General features: G+C 44.2%; 1 protein-coding gene across 2 annotated transcripts in view; it reads left to right on the top strand.

The window, feature by feature from the left end:
* RBMS3 (RNA binding motif single stranded interacting protein 3) overlaps positions 1-17,989 on the top strand; it is a 1,236,319-nt gene that overhangs the window by 1,088,776 nt on the left and 129,554 nt on the right. For both annotated transcript variants that reach the window (XM_069212004.1, XM_069212005.1), the window contains exon 10: positions 4,112-4,162. In XM_069212004.1, coding sequence (XP_069068105.1) covers positions 4,112-4,162 — 51 coding nt within the window. The remainder of the gene's footprint in view (positions 1-4,111; positions 4,163-17,989) is intronic.

The raw sequence follows: 17,989 nt of genomic DNA, 5'->3' as shown, positions 1-17,989 counted from the left end.
GATCTAGCCAGTCTGATGCTGTGATTTCTCTATAATTAAGCATCAGCATTGCTGTAAGAGCCTGGGAGATTTGTCCAGCTCTGCTGTCCATAGTCCGCGCTTCTGGTGTTTAAATAACATTTGATTTGTTTACCTTGATCAATCGATTTCATACTGAGCCCCAGTAAAAAAATATAATTAGGAACCTAGAGGGAGTGGACTGGCTGACCTAATGATGCGAAAAAAAGATGCAAAAGCATTTTGAAATACAATAGGTCATGTGACTTTGCATAACCGTATTTTATTAAATACCTGTCCTTTAGTTCTTTTCGCTGCCTTTGAGGAAACATTATGTTGAGAAATCTACATTTTGCAACAATGTTTCAAAGTACTAATATTAGTGCCCCTGCGTTATTACTGGACTTGTAGCCAATTTATTTAGATGAAAATATTAGAGGAAAAGATGTAAATTATACTGTAAAATATACCATTTGTTTAGTTTCTTTTTTTGTATTTTTTTTGGTAGATAACGCCTCCGAGTCCTCCAAAAGAGGACAGACAAACTTATATTGCTTGTATCTCAGTCCAACTGAGGAAGGTGTTTTTTGCCCTACCACCCAAAGTCCACCTGAGCCACTAAGGAATCCTTTTCCTCCTGAAGGCTTCGGGTTAGATGCCCAGATCCTTGGCCTCACACAGGTTACACATGTGCCACCCTCACCTGTAATCCTAACGCTTCTGTTCTACCGCAGAGTATTATATTCCATTAAACTGAGAGCCTTGCAACACGAGCAAAGAAATCTGACCATGCCTCCTCTTCTCACTTCACTTCATTGGCACTAGATGCCAACACCACAAACTTTAAATTCTGTAACCACTTTCAATGTACTTTTTAAAAGCCTGTCCCTTTCTCAACCATTTTGATATTCATCATATGTTGTCCTTTTCAAGTGTGTCAAATGCAGTGGTGTAGCGTGGGGGGTGCAAGGGGGGGCCGGCCGCACCGGGCGCAACATCTTGGAAGAGACTAAATCCACGGGTTAGGGGGTGCAAATTACTTGCCTTGCCCCGGGTTAGGGGGTGCAAATTACTTGCCTTGCCCCGGGTGCTGACAACCCACGCTACGCCACTGGTCAAATGCAGTCTTCCCCTCATTCTATATTTTTCATCACCAAAAAGGACAAAAGCTCTGCACCAAGAGGGCATTCTACTAGGACCGAGATGGATCTGCTGGGGCAAATGCATCTTGCCCACTGACTTATTGCATCAGATATTAAAGAGGTTATTTACGTTTCAGAATAGCTGGAGTCCTGCTGTGCAAACCCTCAGTTCCCCTGTCGTCTCTAGGGGTGCCAAATGATAGCATCTGCTGAATGACTGATTCGACGGCCTCCATCATCTCCCCCTGCGATCAGTCTGTAGCAGCAGCCCACTTGCTACAATCAATCAGTCAGGATTTCTAAAGCACAGCAAATCACTTGTGAGGGTCTCAAGGCACTGCGGTTGTTACCTGCTTTGCGGTGTTCTGTTCATTCGAACAGCCATGTCTCGAGTCCTTTTCTGAATTCCCAGAGCGATGCGGCATTCCTGAAGCGCAGAGGAAGGTCATTCCAGGCTTTGGCTTCCAGGTGAGAGAAGGAACGTCCTCTGCTGTTGGATCGGTGGTTCTGGGGGTGTCTGCGAGGAAAAGGGAGGCAGATTGCAGATGTCTGGTCATCTTTGCTACATCAATGGTCCTTCTTATTTAGCTATTGCATCTTGTCTACAATCCTTTAGGCCACCTTTGCAATATTTGCTTAGGTTTCATTTTCAATCAATTGTGGAGGGCTCATATTTTTTAGTTTATCGTTTACCTCCACTTGGGGATACTGACTGGGCAGCCTGACTCTGCAGTTTCTTTTATCTTAGGGCCTGATTTTGATATTGGCAGACTGGATACTCCATGAAAAACTTGACGGATATCCCGTCCGCCGTATTACAAGTGCCATATGATGTAGTGCACTTGTAATATGGTGAACAGTGAATCCGTCACGTTTGTGATAGAGTAGCCCATCTGCTGAAATCTAAACCAGGCCCTTAGTTTCTTTGCAAGTCAGAGATAGGAAGACACTTTGCATTTAATGTATGGAAATGGACCTACCTGGAGGTAAAACTTGATTTCCTGTCACTACTAATACTAAGGTATTTGCATGTTCTGGCCAATGCCTTCCATCACCATTGCCTACAGTACAGCCAAGAATGTACAAAGACTGATTCTGCGGCGAAAATAGTGCCAGGAGTGTGGCCTGGAGAATCTCTCGCTGAAAAATGAAGCTCTTTGAAATAATGATCCTTGTGAGTGTGTGATCTTCCTGCTGTAGCGTGCTTTCATTCTTCAACTCTTTCACGCTCCTACACTTACCTATCCACATGCTCTATCACTCATATTCACTCTTTAAGAAGAGAGTGTGCGTACATAGGTGCCAGTTAGTATATTTGTGTGTGGGAATATGAGTGTGTAGGTATGTGTGTGTCCCCTCACTCATGCGCTTCAGTTCCCTCACCAGTTCATCTCACCCACTCTGCTTACCTTACTCCCCCCCGACTTGACTCACCCAATCACCTCACTAACTTTCTGTGGGGGGGCCTAAATGTCTGAGCGATTATGTGTATGGCTATGTATGAGAGTGGGATCTGACTGTGTAACAACATATGTGTCATCCTGTATGTGTGCATGTGATTTAGGCTATCGGGTGTGCTTATATGTGTGTGTATGTATGCATGTGTGTTTGTGGAGGATAGCTCATTCAGTTGGGAATTAAAGGGAAGAGTTAAGGGCATGTCTGCATGATAGGCTGAGGAAATCAATGGAAGGGAAGCAGGAGGGTAATAAACCAAGGGGACTTACTTGGGTGGAAGTGAGAGAGAAGAAAATGTTCTCACTTTTTGGATGAGTTCGGATTGAGAGAGTGGAGTGCCATCCAAGATTGGATACAGGAAAGATAACTAGGAATGATGTTATTCAGTGAAGAATCATATGAGTTCAAAATGATACTCAAGCGGGAATCGCCAGCATAGAAATTACAAGATACTTCACAGGAAGAAACGAGAGTTGCAAGGGGGCGGTGTGAAAAGAGAAGAGAAAGGGACAGAGAGTACCCTGAGGAATACTGTAACGAAGAGGGACTGGGGTAAGTTTCTGCCGTGCTCAAGACATGAAGCGTGTGAGTGATCAGAGGGACAGGAAGACAACCAAGAAAGAGCAGTGTAAGACATTCCGAGAGTAGAGAGAACGAGTCCTGCAGAGAGATGAGCAGCATGAAAACCTGAACATAGTTGAAGAGATATGAAGCTATTCGTGTGAACCTGGTGCTAGACAAGAGACAACTGGGAGAAGAATGCTTTCCACAAAGCTAACAAAATAAAAACTTCCATTTTGTGGCTACTGCACGACTGCTTGTGGCATGTTGTTTTCTGAGCAGGTTTCTAATGTCCTGGTTCCTGGAGAGGAGAGGGGTCCATATGTGAAGGGGAGGCAGAGAAGGGTTGTTGGTAGATTGTTTGAAGCACCCAAGGGATCTAAGAGCTGTAGATGAGTGGGCCAAGAAAGGAATTTGCTGCTTGTCCACAACCAACACAACTGCAATTGAAGACTTTAGGTTGGCCATGGCATTGTTCGGTTTTTAAAATAATGAACCAGTAAAATTTTCCAAGTAGTAGATGAGAGACTAAAGTGGTTTTCCTCTGGTCACATTTTCCATGGGAAAAGATTGGGTATTTATTCCCAAGGTTCACTGTTTGAGCTCTGTTCTGCGCTGAACAAGAACTAGAAATGTCCCCCTGTTTTATGATGTATTGATGTTTTTCAGGATATTTTATTGAGGCTTTTAAGATAAATATTACATTTAAACATATTCTGTGTACATGCTGTTTATTGCAAACATTGCATTTGAACCATAAAGCGGAACAAGTGGGTTAACATAATAGCTGAACTTTTGCTGGCATTGCTATTTTAAAAGTGATATGTTGCACCTGATTCTCACTGCATCCAACATGTCACTGAACAATGTATGCACGCAACTTTGTACCCGCAAAGGCAAGTATCCTTTCCTTGTATTTTGCATTGTGCTGATAATTGCTTTTTCCTCTGCAGGTCCAAAGCACGTCGTGGATGCCTCACCCGTCGTACGTGATGCAGCCCACGGTAAGTGTGAGTAGAGTCTCACCGCATCCTCAAATTTTACTGCTGCTGTGCAGTGTGCCCACCCTAATGTACTTTGTGTTCCAATGATGCTATTTCTAATACACAGTCCCTCTTAAGCGGCTGTCCTGGGACAGTTTGTGCACTAAAGTTCAATGTACATTAATCAGTCTTAGGAGTGAATTCAGTAACAGGTAGCTTGTTACAGTGAACTAATAAGGCCTCATTACATGTCTTTATTGTGTTCATAATACGCTGAACATGTTTCCTTTCAGCTATTCTAGGACTGGTCTGGCCCACTAAATGCCTTGCGTGTCATGTGGGTTACCGTGGGATCAGTGGTACTAGTGTGACCACATGGGGAACAAAAAGAGTGACATTTGGTGGAAACTGGAAAAGGCGTGGTTGAGATTGGCCTGTGTTGTTTTCCAGCAAGCAGTCAGTCCTAAGCTCTTCCCCACATCTCAGGTGGTGTCTTTGCACACTGGGCTAGAGATTGACCTAATCCAGAGTTATGCTCCATGTTTCGGTGTCCTTTGACCATGTTTCTTTTGTTCCATCACCTTTATGTGACAATAGGAAGCTGTTTTTTGAAGTCCATTGAGGCGTGTCCATCAGGGTATGGCCTTCGTTTGCAGGACCCTGATGGTCACTCTTTGCTCTTCAGCAAAACAGAGAGGGCAGTTTTACTGATGTCAAAATAACAAAACATTTAGATGCATCTAGAAATGGCTGTGGTGGAATAGAGTGAACAGATCCTTCTAGTTGAGGCACATTCCTTCAAGAAGTCCTCAAAGAAAGGACATGCATTTTGGTGTTTGGTTGGAGGAATGGGCAGATGTGCTCCTTTTGACAGCACGATACATGCCTTGATCTTTTGAACCATGTTTGCTCATTTATTTAACACAAATAAGCAAATCCAATGCATAAAAAATAAGTGAGTAGTTAAGCTAGAAATACACCCCTTTTAAACTTAATTTCAGCATACTACTCTATTCACAAACCTACTATGTGTATTTTATCATTAATTCACGTTTTAATATGTTAATGTAATTATAGTAAAACGCCTTAAATATCTATTCAAAGATAATATATTTGCATTGATCTAGTGCAGAAAAGTCGCAATATCAAGAGACTGATATATTAAAAAAATACAGAACTGACCTAGTATACCATTACGCATGTTGCGTACTACACAAACTGACAACTATACGTTAATACAAAGATCATATTATGCCTATTGTGTCATTATTTCATCCTAAACGCTAAATAATAAAACAAATGATTGGTGTATGCTTCCCCAGTTAAGAGGCATTCCTAATTAGCGTTCAGAGGCACTGGCTTCTCCTGAAATCACTGGCTTTCATCAGACGCTAGTGCCTCTAAAAGTGTTTTATGCCTGATACAGTCAATTTCATGTTATAGGTACCAGTCTGCAGATAAATTTCCTGGTTTCTGTGTTGGCTAGTGCTGGCCAATCTGTTTCCAGAGCGCGTCAAACTAAACAGAAGGGTGTTGCTCTTCCTGGTAAACATATCATTAAGATGAATCCGAAAGACATCTTATGTACAGGTCTGCGTATACGTGTAACCAGCAGGTGAAAGGTTTTGCTATTGGTAAGATGATAAATGTGATTGTTGCTGGGATCTGCACATAATCTGCTGGTCAGCAGTTTGCATTGCCTTAAGGTACCTTAAATGCTTTATGTGCACGTTACAGAGACCTACATTTAAACATTAGATCATGCCCTTGCGGATGGGTGAGGCAACATTTTTCGCACAGAGCCCTGGTCCATCTGAAGGTCAGAAATTCCAATCCTAGTTAAAAGCTCTAGTAATCAAACGCCTAACGGAAACGGCTGCATGTGATCCATAAAGAAGATGTTTGAATACTTACATGTTTTAACTCAAACTTCCATTCTGCTAAGGTTGAGCAGCAAGTTAGACCAGGAGCGGTTCGCGGGGCTTTGTTGGGGTGGGGCGGCGCCGAGGGTGCGGTGGGGGGTACAGTGAGGTGAATTAATAAAAAAAAATAACTTACCTGCTTTTCCGCGGCTGCCGCGCTGTTCCTCGGCTGCATTTCAGGCACAGGCTCCCAACCTGCCCTGCGGCCAATTCTGACGCTGCTCGGAGCAGCGCCAGAATTGGATAGGAGTGCTGAGCCAGGGCATTCCCAAGCAGACTGGGAGCCTGTGCAGGCTCTCGCCAGCCTGGCAACTGTGTTGCTGGGATGGAAAGAGCCTACTGCGCTTGTATGTTTGGCCGGCCCAACGCGGCCGGCCAATCATACATGCGCAGTGAAGGGAGTGCACAGTGCACTCCCCTCATCATCATCAACTCCAATTGCCCGCCCCTTTAACAAACTAAATGATAATAAACATAATTTATTACTGTTTCGCTTGTTAAAGGTGATTTGCAGTGGCTGCTGCTGGCAGGGGGAGGCACTCCTCCGCCCTAACGGAGGAGCCGTGCCTGAGTTAGACCAATTATTAACTGCTAAAAACAGTTCATTTTGCGCTGGACAAATCCCCCTTGGTGTGATTGCACACACACATGGATCTGCAGTAAAACAAAACACACACCACACAGACATTCACATCCTACATATATACATAGTTGGAGAAAGTAGAACTCCCATGTACGAAACAAAGTGAGCACACTGTTCCTAAGGTAGAATTAGAAAACATAGAGACGCTTCTAATTTTAGAAGTTAGAACCCTCACACATCCATTGGATGTCATGCTTCATCCTTAGGTCTGCTTCTCGCCGGGCTGGTGCTGCAATGCCCAACGGGCCGCTTTGAGGGGACTCTATGCCCGGAGATCTTTTAAGAGTGCGTGCCATAAAGGTAAGTAGGAAAAAACTCAGACCTACTAAGAAGGACAGAGAGCTAGAAATGTTTAAAATTGGCTTGGGAACCGCCCTACAACCAGTTTATTGTGAATGATGGGTCTTGGTCAATGTTAAAAACAGGGGGAGTATAATTGAAATAATGTTCCTCTACTCTAACCAGTCACACATAGGGCAAAGAACATTGACTTCAGCCCTAACTATGGGTCGACATGGGTCACAACGACAGCCCTTTGGCCAGCAATTTAGCCATGATCCCCTTGCCTTAATATAGGAGGGTCTACGCCAACTGGCTTTTTTTGCATAACTGTTCATGTTAGTTACATTTTTGTCTTTTGAGTAGCTAAGGTTTTTGTTTCTTCGTCCTGATGAAATGCCATTCGATCCTTAGGGACGCCTGAAGCGTGAAACATGATGACCCATAGTTAGGGCTGAAACCAATGTTCTTTGCCCTATGTGTGACTGGTTAGAGTAGAGGAACATTATTTCTCTTATACTCCCTCTGTTTTTAACCTTGACCGAGACCCATCATTCACAATAAACTGGTTGTAGGGTGGTTCTCGAGCCAATTTTAAATGTTTCTATCTCTCTGTCCTTCTTAGTAGGTCTGAATTTTTTCCTACTTATCTTCTTGGCACGCACTCTTAAAAGATCTCCAGCATAGAGTCCTCTCACAGGGGCCTGTTGGGCATTGCAGCACCAGACCGATGAGGAGCAGACCCGAGGATGAAGCATGACATCCAGTGGATGTGTGAGGGTTCTAGCTTTTAAATTTAGAAATTCTAATTCTACCTTAGGAACAGAGTGCTCACTTTGTTTCATAACAATTGCCTAGAGAGAATGCACACTGGGCCTGTCCTAATTCTCCCTGTCCATCATATATTGATATGAACTCCTATGTACCACAGTTTATCACTTGAGAAACTTATGAAGCAATACACTAAGGCAAATGTATATTCCATTAAGAGGATGCTTTGCCTGATGTGCCATGGTCCAGCTCCACTGCCGTGGACACTTGTTCCCACACACTGCATTACTGATTGTTCTTGGAGTGTGGCATTTGGAACCCCAAGTCCCTTCCTGGTCTGGGGCTCCGCATGACAAACTACAGACTGAATGTGCACAGGAACCACTGTGGCCTGCACCAGTTATGTGTGGAGTTGCTGGCACACTGTTTTGGGGTCCAACCAAGACGATTGACAGGGGGCCTGACCCCAGTTGCGGCTCTCCTTGAGTGTGATGCGCTGTACCGTTCAGATCTGTAACTGTAAATGTACCAGTACTCGCGATACAGCTAGTTAATATTCGAACAGGATCGGAGCATCCCTCTGCAGGGGTCTGTGGTGGCGAGATAACAGAAAATAAGCTGACCCAAACAGCCTAATGTTGGCCCATTTTGGCCCAGGTTCCACATTTTGGAATTGACGATAAAAAAAGTCGCTCATCTTTTAGTCAATTCTGCCTCGGATCGGAAACAATGTCTCCTCGGGGTGTTGTGGGTCTGTTTACCTAAGGCATGTGTCGCACCCCCTCCAGAGAGAGGGGTCTCCCAGATCAGGTCCTTTCAAACGCTGTAGGTCGAGAGCGTGTTTGATTATTCATAGGACCGAACACACAGCTTTCCACGTCCTCTCAGAAAGGTCAGGCTTTGCCATTCGCGCTGGCAGCGCTTGCTTTCAAAATCTGTATTTCAGGACTCCACGGTAAGAAAGAAAGAGCTTACCCCGGGTGACAAAGATTCAGCCAATATGCAATAATGTTTTCACCGGCGAAGCTCGGCGTTCCTAGCTGGCTGCCATTATATTGATGCTGAGGGTGAAGGGCGCGCGTAAAGAGAGACTGGGCGAGCATAGGGACCCTTTCATCCAAAAGGCCCGAGGAGGCGCCCGCGAGATCATTTGCATGCTGCCCTCTCGCTGCTGGACCGCCAGAGCCCTGCAGGAGGAGAGGAAAGGGGGGAGGGGGGAGGGAGGGATGCTACCGCCATCTTTGTCCTTACCTAGAAGAGAAGTCAAAGGAGCCAACCTCCGCAGCTTCACCCTGAATCCACGTCTGCCCAGATCAACATTTTAATTCCAGCAGAGGACCGTTTTGAAATAGGCGACGTGGCTGCTTAAAGGGCCAGTGTCATTTGTCGTTGTGTTTTTCATTTTATCAACTAGGAGAGAACTTTCTAAACTCGTTCGATTAACAGATGCCTTTGCTCACCGCGAACTGGAGGTGATTGATTTAGTCGCCAATGTGCTTTCCATTTTCAGCATGACCTGCAGGCCACACACAGATCTCAGCATTCGTTATAACACCCAAGATAACTGTCTCACAAGAATCAAAGCATGTATCCTGAAAATTACACATAAAATAAACCAATAGGTGGATCCTCCTGTCTGGTAACACCTACATTTCAAGAGATGGCACACAGATACAGATTCCCATCCCATTTCCCCCTCTATCCTGTCTTCTCTCATCTCATTCCTCTTTCCAATTCTCTTTTTTAGTTCTAGTTCTTTTTTACTTGCGGTATCCCCTTTAATCTATTTTCCCTCTTTTTACAACCCCCCCCTTCTAACTTGTCTTTGCTGATTTTCCTCTGAATTATTTTTTGTCTCTTTTACTCTATAATTTTAATTTCCACTTGTCTTACCCTCCCCCATTTGTTCTGCACTTTAGTTCTCCTTTCATCATTCAGGCTGTGGGGTGTTTCTGCAGTGTGTCTTTTCTTTTTGTTTTCATCTATTGTAATTTCACCTTTTTGCACCCCTTGTTAGGTCTCACTTGATAGCTCAGCTGTCATCATATCTTAAGCAATCAACAAAAAAGAGCTCCTGGAGAGGGGCTTTGGCCCTTCCTACATGTTGATTCCCTTCTCACAGCATTTGAATGGCAGAAGTTGGGTGCTTCCTCTGAATAAGAAGGACTATATTTTACTCTACGCCTAATTGTAAAGTTTATACTCAAGACAGTAGGCCTGAATTAGTTATGGTGACAAGGGACTAATGCCATTTGTCAATGCCATAGGTCTGATCTGTTGTTATGAAACCTATGACAAAGACAGAAGGCCTGATGTGTTTATTATGAAAAGGATATGTTAAAGTCAACAAGCCTGCATGGATGGATTGTTGTTATACTGCGGTAAGGTCTGTACACAGGTATTTGGTTACATGAAATTTCACAGATTATCCTAGTAGTCAAGGACTTTGGTGTTGTTTACTCTCTTTTTTAAACTCTTGAGTTAGAAGACTTGCACTGTGAGAATCCCTGTTAAATACACATGGGGGTTATATTATTTTGTTAACTGTAATGTACACGTAATGTATGCTTATGTTGGTTTTTATGCATGTTCCCATGTGTTAAAGCTTATGCTTAATACAGCAGAACTGAGCTGGTCATTGCCCAAGGTTACAAACGATTGGATCACTCCTAAAAGTTATGTCTCATCCAGTATGTCTGTTTATTGTGAAAGATTATGACAAATGCAGTGGCTCAATTTATTTTTGTGTGAAAAGCATGTGTTAACGTCAATAGGACTTTAAGGCTGGATTGATATTATGTGTAAAAGGCTGAAATAAGGTATTTTGTCACATGGAATCTGACAGATTCCTGTAGTAGGGAAGGATTCTGATGTTCGTCACCCCCCTAAGACAAGGCCTTGGGGTAGAATATTTACATTTTAGAATCCTTGTTAACCCCTCTGAAAGGGATTGTAGATTGTTTGGATAAATGTAATTATACGCATGTTTATATTTTCATATTTCTATGCATAGCATTCAGCAGTGTGAGTATTGAGTACTTCCTAGATCCGGCCTCACAGCTTTAACTGTTCTCCAGGCTTTTGTAATAAGAAGCAGAACTATATGCAAACATTTACATACAGAGGCACTTTGGGTCACCTCTTTTAGCCATTGGACTCTTTGAATGTCACTGACATTCCACCCCACAAAGCATATAACATAGGACAGTGAGTCAGCTACATCTACCATTGGCTGTACTGCCCTCTGAGTTACTGCATTTTTCCTGATCACATGTGCACATCTACCAGAAATTGAGTGTCCTTTAGTGCAAGGCCAGGTGCACCGGTCACTTGCGTTTTGTTTTTTTTCCTTTTTCCTGTACCCCCTTATTTTCTTTCTTTTTTTTCTATTTTGTTGTATTTTTTAGGGTGCCCAGGAGCTCCCTATACAGTGCTGCCAGACCTGAGTTTAGGGCTAATTTCATCAGTAGTGCACCACACTTAACATGGCTAGTGCTTCTAAAATGAGTGGCCATCTTGAAGGGTGCTGTCCATAATGTATCATTGTTTTACCATTCCAAAATGACTGCCACGGTTAGAAGCAATATTTCAGCTATCTTGGATTGGTACAACAATTAATCACAGTGCACAATAGCATTCCAAGATGCTCACTACTTCATTTCTTGTTTACTTATTCTTAATTGCAAGTACATGCACCACATCTATGTAGTAACATTTATTTTTTCTACTTTCATTTGGTTAATTTATCTTGCAGATGCTTGTTGAGGATTATGTGTGTTTTATTGCGGATGAGTGAGTGGGTGAGTGTACGACTGAGTTCGAGGGTATTGAATACATAAACTTGCTAGTAACTGATTAGGCACTTTCAGTTATTAGCCAGACTTTCTGGTATTGGAAATGCTTGTTCTAACTCTGTCCTTCTGCAGTTTCATTTGCTATTTTTCTCCTCTCAATTGTTGCTGTGATTATTCCACATCTCTGCTTTTATGCCCCTTTCTTACTTTGTCTCCTTTTATCATTTGTTGCCGTCTCTTCTCTCCCTCTTTGTGTCCATGGGTAATAGGTATGTGACATAAGCAGAAGAATGATCTTCACAGAACAGGTCCTCTATAATTATTTGAGTCTGGACTGTAGCATCATCTGTGTAATTACAGCATTGCACTATATATATGTATATACAAACACACACACACACACACACACATTTAGCCATAGGAGGTTCCAAATTTCCAAAGGGGTATCGAAGGCCAAGCCTTAAAATGTCTTTCTTATTTTTTGAAGAATAGAACTTTACAGGTGCTCCACCTGTACTGGTACTCTGTCTTCCTGCCATTGAGTTGTGGGGCTCCTCTCTGAGCCCCACTCTCTTCATATGCTCCCCCTCGTCGAAATTGTTGGTTCATTTGGGTTGTCTCTGTTTTGTATGCAGATGACACCCAGCTGGTGATTTCCATCGCCCTTAAATCCAGCTCCAACCACCTTAATCTGGCCCCTGCCTTCTGGAAGTGGCCAGTTGGATGGCCAAATGTAAACTCAAGCTCAATGAGGACAAGACTGAGGTTATGGTACTGGGAAATAACTTCAACAAGAAGGCCCCTACTCCTCCACTTGAATGTTTGGCAGGACTCCCCAACCCCAAAGAGGTGATAAAGAGTCTTAGGGCCAGATGTAGGTAGGTGGCAAATTGCAACTCGCAATTTGCTATGCAGAACGGTGTCTCAGACACCGTCTGCGAGTCGCTATGGGGTCGCAAAGACCCACCTCATTAATATTAATGAGGTGGGTCGCAATTTGCGACCCCAAAGCGATTCTGGGCACTCACGGGGATGGAGGCCTGCTGTAGTCAGCAGACCTCCATGTCCGTGACTGCTTTTAAATAAAGCAGTTTTTTTTTTCAAAGTGCAACCCGTTTTCCTTAAAGGAAAACGAGCTGCACTTTGAAAAATAAACCGAAACCTTTAGTTTCGGTATTTTTCAGGGCAGGTAGTGGTCCATTGGACCACTGCCTGCTCTGAAAAATTATTTTTAATGCCAGACACAAAGGGGAAGGGGTCCCATGGTGACCCCTTCCCGTTTGCGACTGGGTTACCATCCACTTCAAGTGGATGGTAACTGCGAGTCCATTTGCGACCGCATTCGCGGTCGCAAATGGAATTACATCGCATTGCGAGTCGCAAATAGGAAGGGAACACCCCTTCCTATTTGAGAGTCGGAAATGCATTTTGCGAGTCGGTTCCGACTCGCAAAATGCATTTCTACATAGCAAAGTGGCTTTAGCGACTCGCAAACGGCGTTTTTCGCCGTTTGCGAGTCGCTAAACCTTTGCTACATCTGGCCCTTAATGTGTGGCTGGATTCCAGCCCGACTATGGAGCACCAAGTTAACAAACTGGCAGAAATGTGCTTTGGTATCCTAAGACTTCTGAGTAAAATCTTAAATCTCTTACCTTTCTTAGCCAGAAGACTTATTGTCCAGGCCCTTGTTATTTCCTGACTGGACTAAGGTAATGCCCTTTACCTCGGCTTTTGCTGATATGTGATGACAAGGCTTCAGCTGATCCAGAATGCTGATGCTCTGCTTCTTAGGAATTTCCCTAGGAGTCACTCTGCAAAGATGGCCTTAAAAGACCTCCATTGGTTGCCAGGTGAACAGCGTATTCAGTTTAAGGCACTTTGCATTTTGCATAGATCATGTCACAATAGAGGTCCTACTCTACTGAAATAGCTAACTATCCTATACACTCCTGGTAGATCTCTCAGATCTTCTGCCTCCCATTTGCTGCAAGTTCCCAGGGTTAGGAGATCTCGCTTGGGGGGGGATGGGGCGGTCATTCTCGTACCAGAACTCCCTTTTGTTGGAAATACGTCCGCTGTCCATTGAACTTTCCTTCCTTAGGGCTGTGAAAACCTGCCTGTATACTTTACAGTACTTTGGGTAAGCCCTCCTCACTTGGTTCTGTTCTATCGCTGGGAGGCCTCTGGGTAGCTATGCACTATGCAAGAATTGACAGAATAGACAAGCATATTGCCACATAATCCTCAATGTGCTGTATAATTTGGGTATTTCAATAAGAAAAGTTTGGGCACATTTAAGAGCCCCTAGCGCCACTTTAGTGCCGCCATAGCGTAATTTATTTGACGGTAAGGCGGTGCTAAAGTGGCTTTTCCCCTGCACTATAATTAGAAAGTGGTGCAGTGCATGCATTGTGCCACTTTTTAAACGTTTGCACCACATTATGCCTGCGCCAGAGATGATACATGCAAAGGGGGCGTTCCAGGGCTAGGAGGCCCGCAAATAAGGTGCAGTGAAATTTAACAGATTTCACTGCGCCATTTCTGGTGTCATTTTTAATGCCTGCTCAGAGCAATTGCTAAAATGACGCTCCCATAGAAACCTATGGGCATCCTTGCACTTTTAATTTTTTATGCTAATGTAGCAAAGCACTGCAATAGTGTTAAAAATGTTTATGCTATTGTGCTAACGGCCACCATGGTGCGCCGTATTATAAGCACAGTTCAACCATGGTGCCGTTAGGTGCCGGTAGGGGGGTGCAGAAAAAGTGGCGCATCAGCTCTGATGCGCCAATTTTTCTTAAATACGGGCCGTTGTTTCTTATATACATGGATCAACAGTTACAAAAAAGAACATCACTATGCTCGTCTCTTTATCAAATAACATCTTAGCACTACCAGATGAAGGAGAGTTGTGCTTGCTTGTCCTTCTCTATTTGTCTACTCAGTTTGATACAGTGGAATTTGACTGACTCCTTGGGCTGCAAACTGTGGCTCATTTATCTGATTCAGATCTCACATTTGTATCCTGATGGACACAGTGTGTTAAAGTCGAACTAATCCAAACTTCAGAGATTATGATTAACTGTGGGGTCCCTCAAGGGTCACCACTTTCCTTCTACTGCCTAATGTGTTTATAAAACTTCTTTTTGCAGGTCCTAAAACACAAAGGCCACAATTTTCCTTTACACATTGATGTGCAGATAAATTTGAGTGTCATCAATGACCCTCAGGATAACTTCTCTAAGCCAGTGGAAATCCATCCCCTCCTACGGAGGCCATGTGTTAAACCAGCTACATTATTTAGATTTGCGCTGGTATGGTCCTGTTGCAACAATCACATAAAATAAGAGGATTTTAAGCAGTTTAGACTGCCTACTTGAGTACTATTTCCAAATACTCCTCCAGACACTACAAATTATGAAAGTGATACTAAAATAGTGTGAACAGCTGAAAGGTGCACCTGTGTCACATACAATTGAGGAAGTACCGGGTGATATCAGACCCAGAATTATCCGCTCCCTGATAATTTTTCCTTTCCTTTGTATATTTTTTTACATTTTTTATAAACAAGTTTTATTGGTTTTACATGAAGAAAAGAAAAAATAAGAAGAAGTAGAAGTGGAAAAGCACAGGTAGGTACTGGCCTTTCCAGCATACACACAACATCATATAGACAGCAAAGACTGTCAGTATGGCACCTCAACATCACTAATGTACAACGCAGGGCACACAACATAAGTGGTCAAGGTAGAAGACCCAGCCATTTCCCCCACACCTTTGTGTGTTTATGGGGACAACCCATTGCCTCAAAGACTGATTTTTCCTGGCTTGCGCACCAGTCAACTCCTTGCCTCCATTTCCGTAAGGACGGGCCAGTGGCGGTGATCCAGGTGGCTGCAATGTCTCTTTTTGCCACCAGTAAGGCAGTACCCACGAATGCTCGGTCTGCCCTCGAGCCCTCAAGTTCGTCCATAGCACCCAACAAGACCAGTTTCAGGGACATCTGCTGCTCATGGAATATCTTACCCCAGTATACATCTATATAGGGGCATTTCCAGACCATATGAACAAATTCTGCTGACTCCTCTAAACACCTAGGACAGTGAGCAGAAGGACGGATGCCCGCTCGATGCAGTCGGACAGGAGAAAGGTATGACCTATAGAAGAAATACATTTGCACCAACCTCAGCCGAGCCGGCACTGCCAGTAACCATCAGTGCATCCAGTGCCAGTGCCATCAGTGTATCCCGCCAGTCTGCCTTCTCAAGAGGTCCCAGCCATCCCTCCCATTTATCTCTGAGGTGGCTTAGGTTGCCCGTAGCATGATTAATTAACATCTTGTAAATTTGGGACACCCCTTTTTTCCCCTGAGCACCCATAAGCATTTTAACCTCCAGTGGACTATATTCAGGCAGTGTGTCAGTGCGGGACAAATGCATGTTCAGGGCATGGCGCATTTGTAGGTACTTAAAGAATTGTGTGCGGGAGAGTTGGAAGTCGGTCTGTAGGTCCTGAAAGGATCGCATCATGTCCCCCCTCCACTCATCATCCAGTTGTGAAATGCCCACCAAGTCCCATCTTTCAAACCCACTCTATGCAGTCTATTCTTTTATCCGTTTGCTGTGCCTTAAGGGGGTCTGCTGGGCAATGACATTATTCCATCGAGTGGGACACAAGGCCGCACACCATGCAAAAAACACTGCCCTAGTCACCGGATCCATCTCGTGGGGGAGTGGTGAACCATAGAGAAAGTCTAAAATTTGTATAAAGCTAAGTGTAGCCAATTCGAGCTGATAAGCCGGGTCGGCCCATCCCCCATTAAACCAGTCAAGCACGACCAGGAGCTGCGTAGCATAAATAAGGGTTAGCCATACTCATCCTCCCATCATATACCCCCCTCTGGCAGAGTTGCAGCGCAATCCGGTGCATCGAGCCAAACCAGAGGAATGAGGTTGTGGTCCTGTCTAATGTATGGAACCAGGAGCGTGGAATCTGAAACGGGAAGTTCTGGAGGACGTACAAAATACACAGTAGTATCATCAATTTATATAAGGCCACACAGCCCAAAACATGTATTAGCAGCGCCTACCATTGCTGCAGGTCTGCCTTGGTTTGAGACATCAATGGCGCTAGGTTTAGGGACCATGTTAGCTCCTGGAGGATGGGCACCCATATACGTAAGTACTTGAAGCTCAACCGACGAATAGGTACTACTCCCTGCCAATCGTAGCAGTCCTGTTGTGATGTTAAGGGTACCATTACCCTTGGCGGGGTTAATTTTAAGCCTGATGCCTCTTCATAACAGCAGAGGAGGTGAAAACTCCTCAGGCAGGATTTACTGGGTTCCGCCATGATCAGCATACAGAGCCACACATTCTTCATATGCGTTTCCCATTCCAGCCGCGATACAGAGGATCTATTCCAACCAGTTGTGCCAAAGGCTCAATGGTCAGGGCAAAAAGGAGGGAGGACAGGGCACAGCCCTAACGCGTTCCCTGGCGGATAAGAAAGGAGAAGGATAAGATACCATTGACCTGTACCTGGGCCATGAGATTGGCATATAGGGTGCAAACCAATTGACAAAATCTAGGCCCCAAGCCAGCATGCTGCAACACTAGAAATATAAACTCCCAGTCCACGGTATCAAAGGCCTTCTCAAAACCAACAAAGAGAAGTGCCAGGTCCTGGGGTAATTGATGATGTTGTGCTAAGGCCACGTATAGACGACGTACACAATGTTGCGTGCTTCAGTTGGCCATAAATCCACATTGGTGCGAGTGGATCAGTAATTGCAGGACCCTTTTAAGAAGCGATGCAAGAATCGTGGCGTAAATCCTCACCTCACTGTTAGTAAGGGAGATTGGTCTGTAGTCAGCACAAAGTCGTGACTGCGGTTGAGTTTTGGGAAGCACCACAATATTGGCCATGTCTAGTCCCTCCAGAAAGGAGCACAGTCGGTCAACCTCCTTATGTAAGGCTTTCAGGTGTGGTGTTAAGCCATCTCGAAATACTTTATAGTATTCCGATGGAAACCCGTCATGTCCGGGAGTCTTGCCATTTCCCAGTGAGGAAATTGCATCATTGATTTCCTCATTCGTTATGGGGTCGTCCAGGATAGCTGCCTCTGTGTGAGGCAGTACAGGAAGGGGAACGCCTGTTAAGATTTGACAAGCATGTTCCTGGTCAATCGCCGAAGAGGCCCTGTAGAGTACCTCATAGTAGGAAACGAATGGATCCGCCATGTCTTGTAGTTTAGTAACAGGCTGTCTATGCGTGTTAAAAATTTCAGGGATAATTCTAGATGATTGAACTAGTAAAGCATTTTCCCATTTTTGTCCCCCCACCCGTACACCCTGGCATTAACTGCATGCCAGAGGTGTTTAGCCACCTCTAAAGAATGATCACTGATCTCGTTCCATATCAGCAGGAGTTGCCTGGC

This window comes from Pleurodeles waltl, chromosome 10 (assembly GCF_031143425.1).
Source record: "Pleurodeles waltl isolate 20211129_DDA chromosome 10, aPleWal1.hap1.20221129, whole genome shotgun sequence".
Classification (NCBI taxonomy): domain Eukaryota; kingdom Metazoa; phylum Chordata; class Amphibia; order Caudata; family Salamandridae; genus Pleurodeles; species Pleurodeles waltl.
This window is presented reverse-complemented; position numbering and strand designations above follow the sequence as displayed.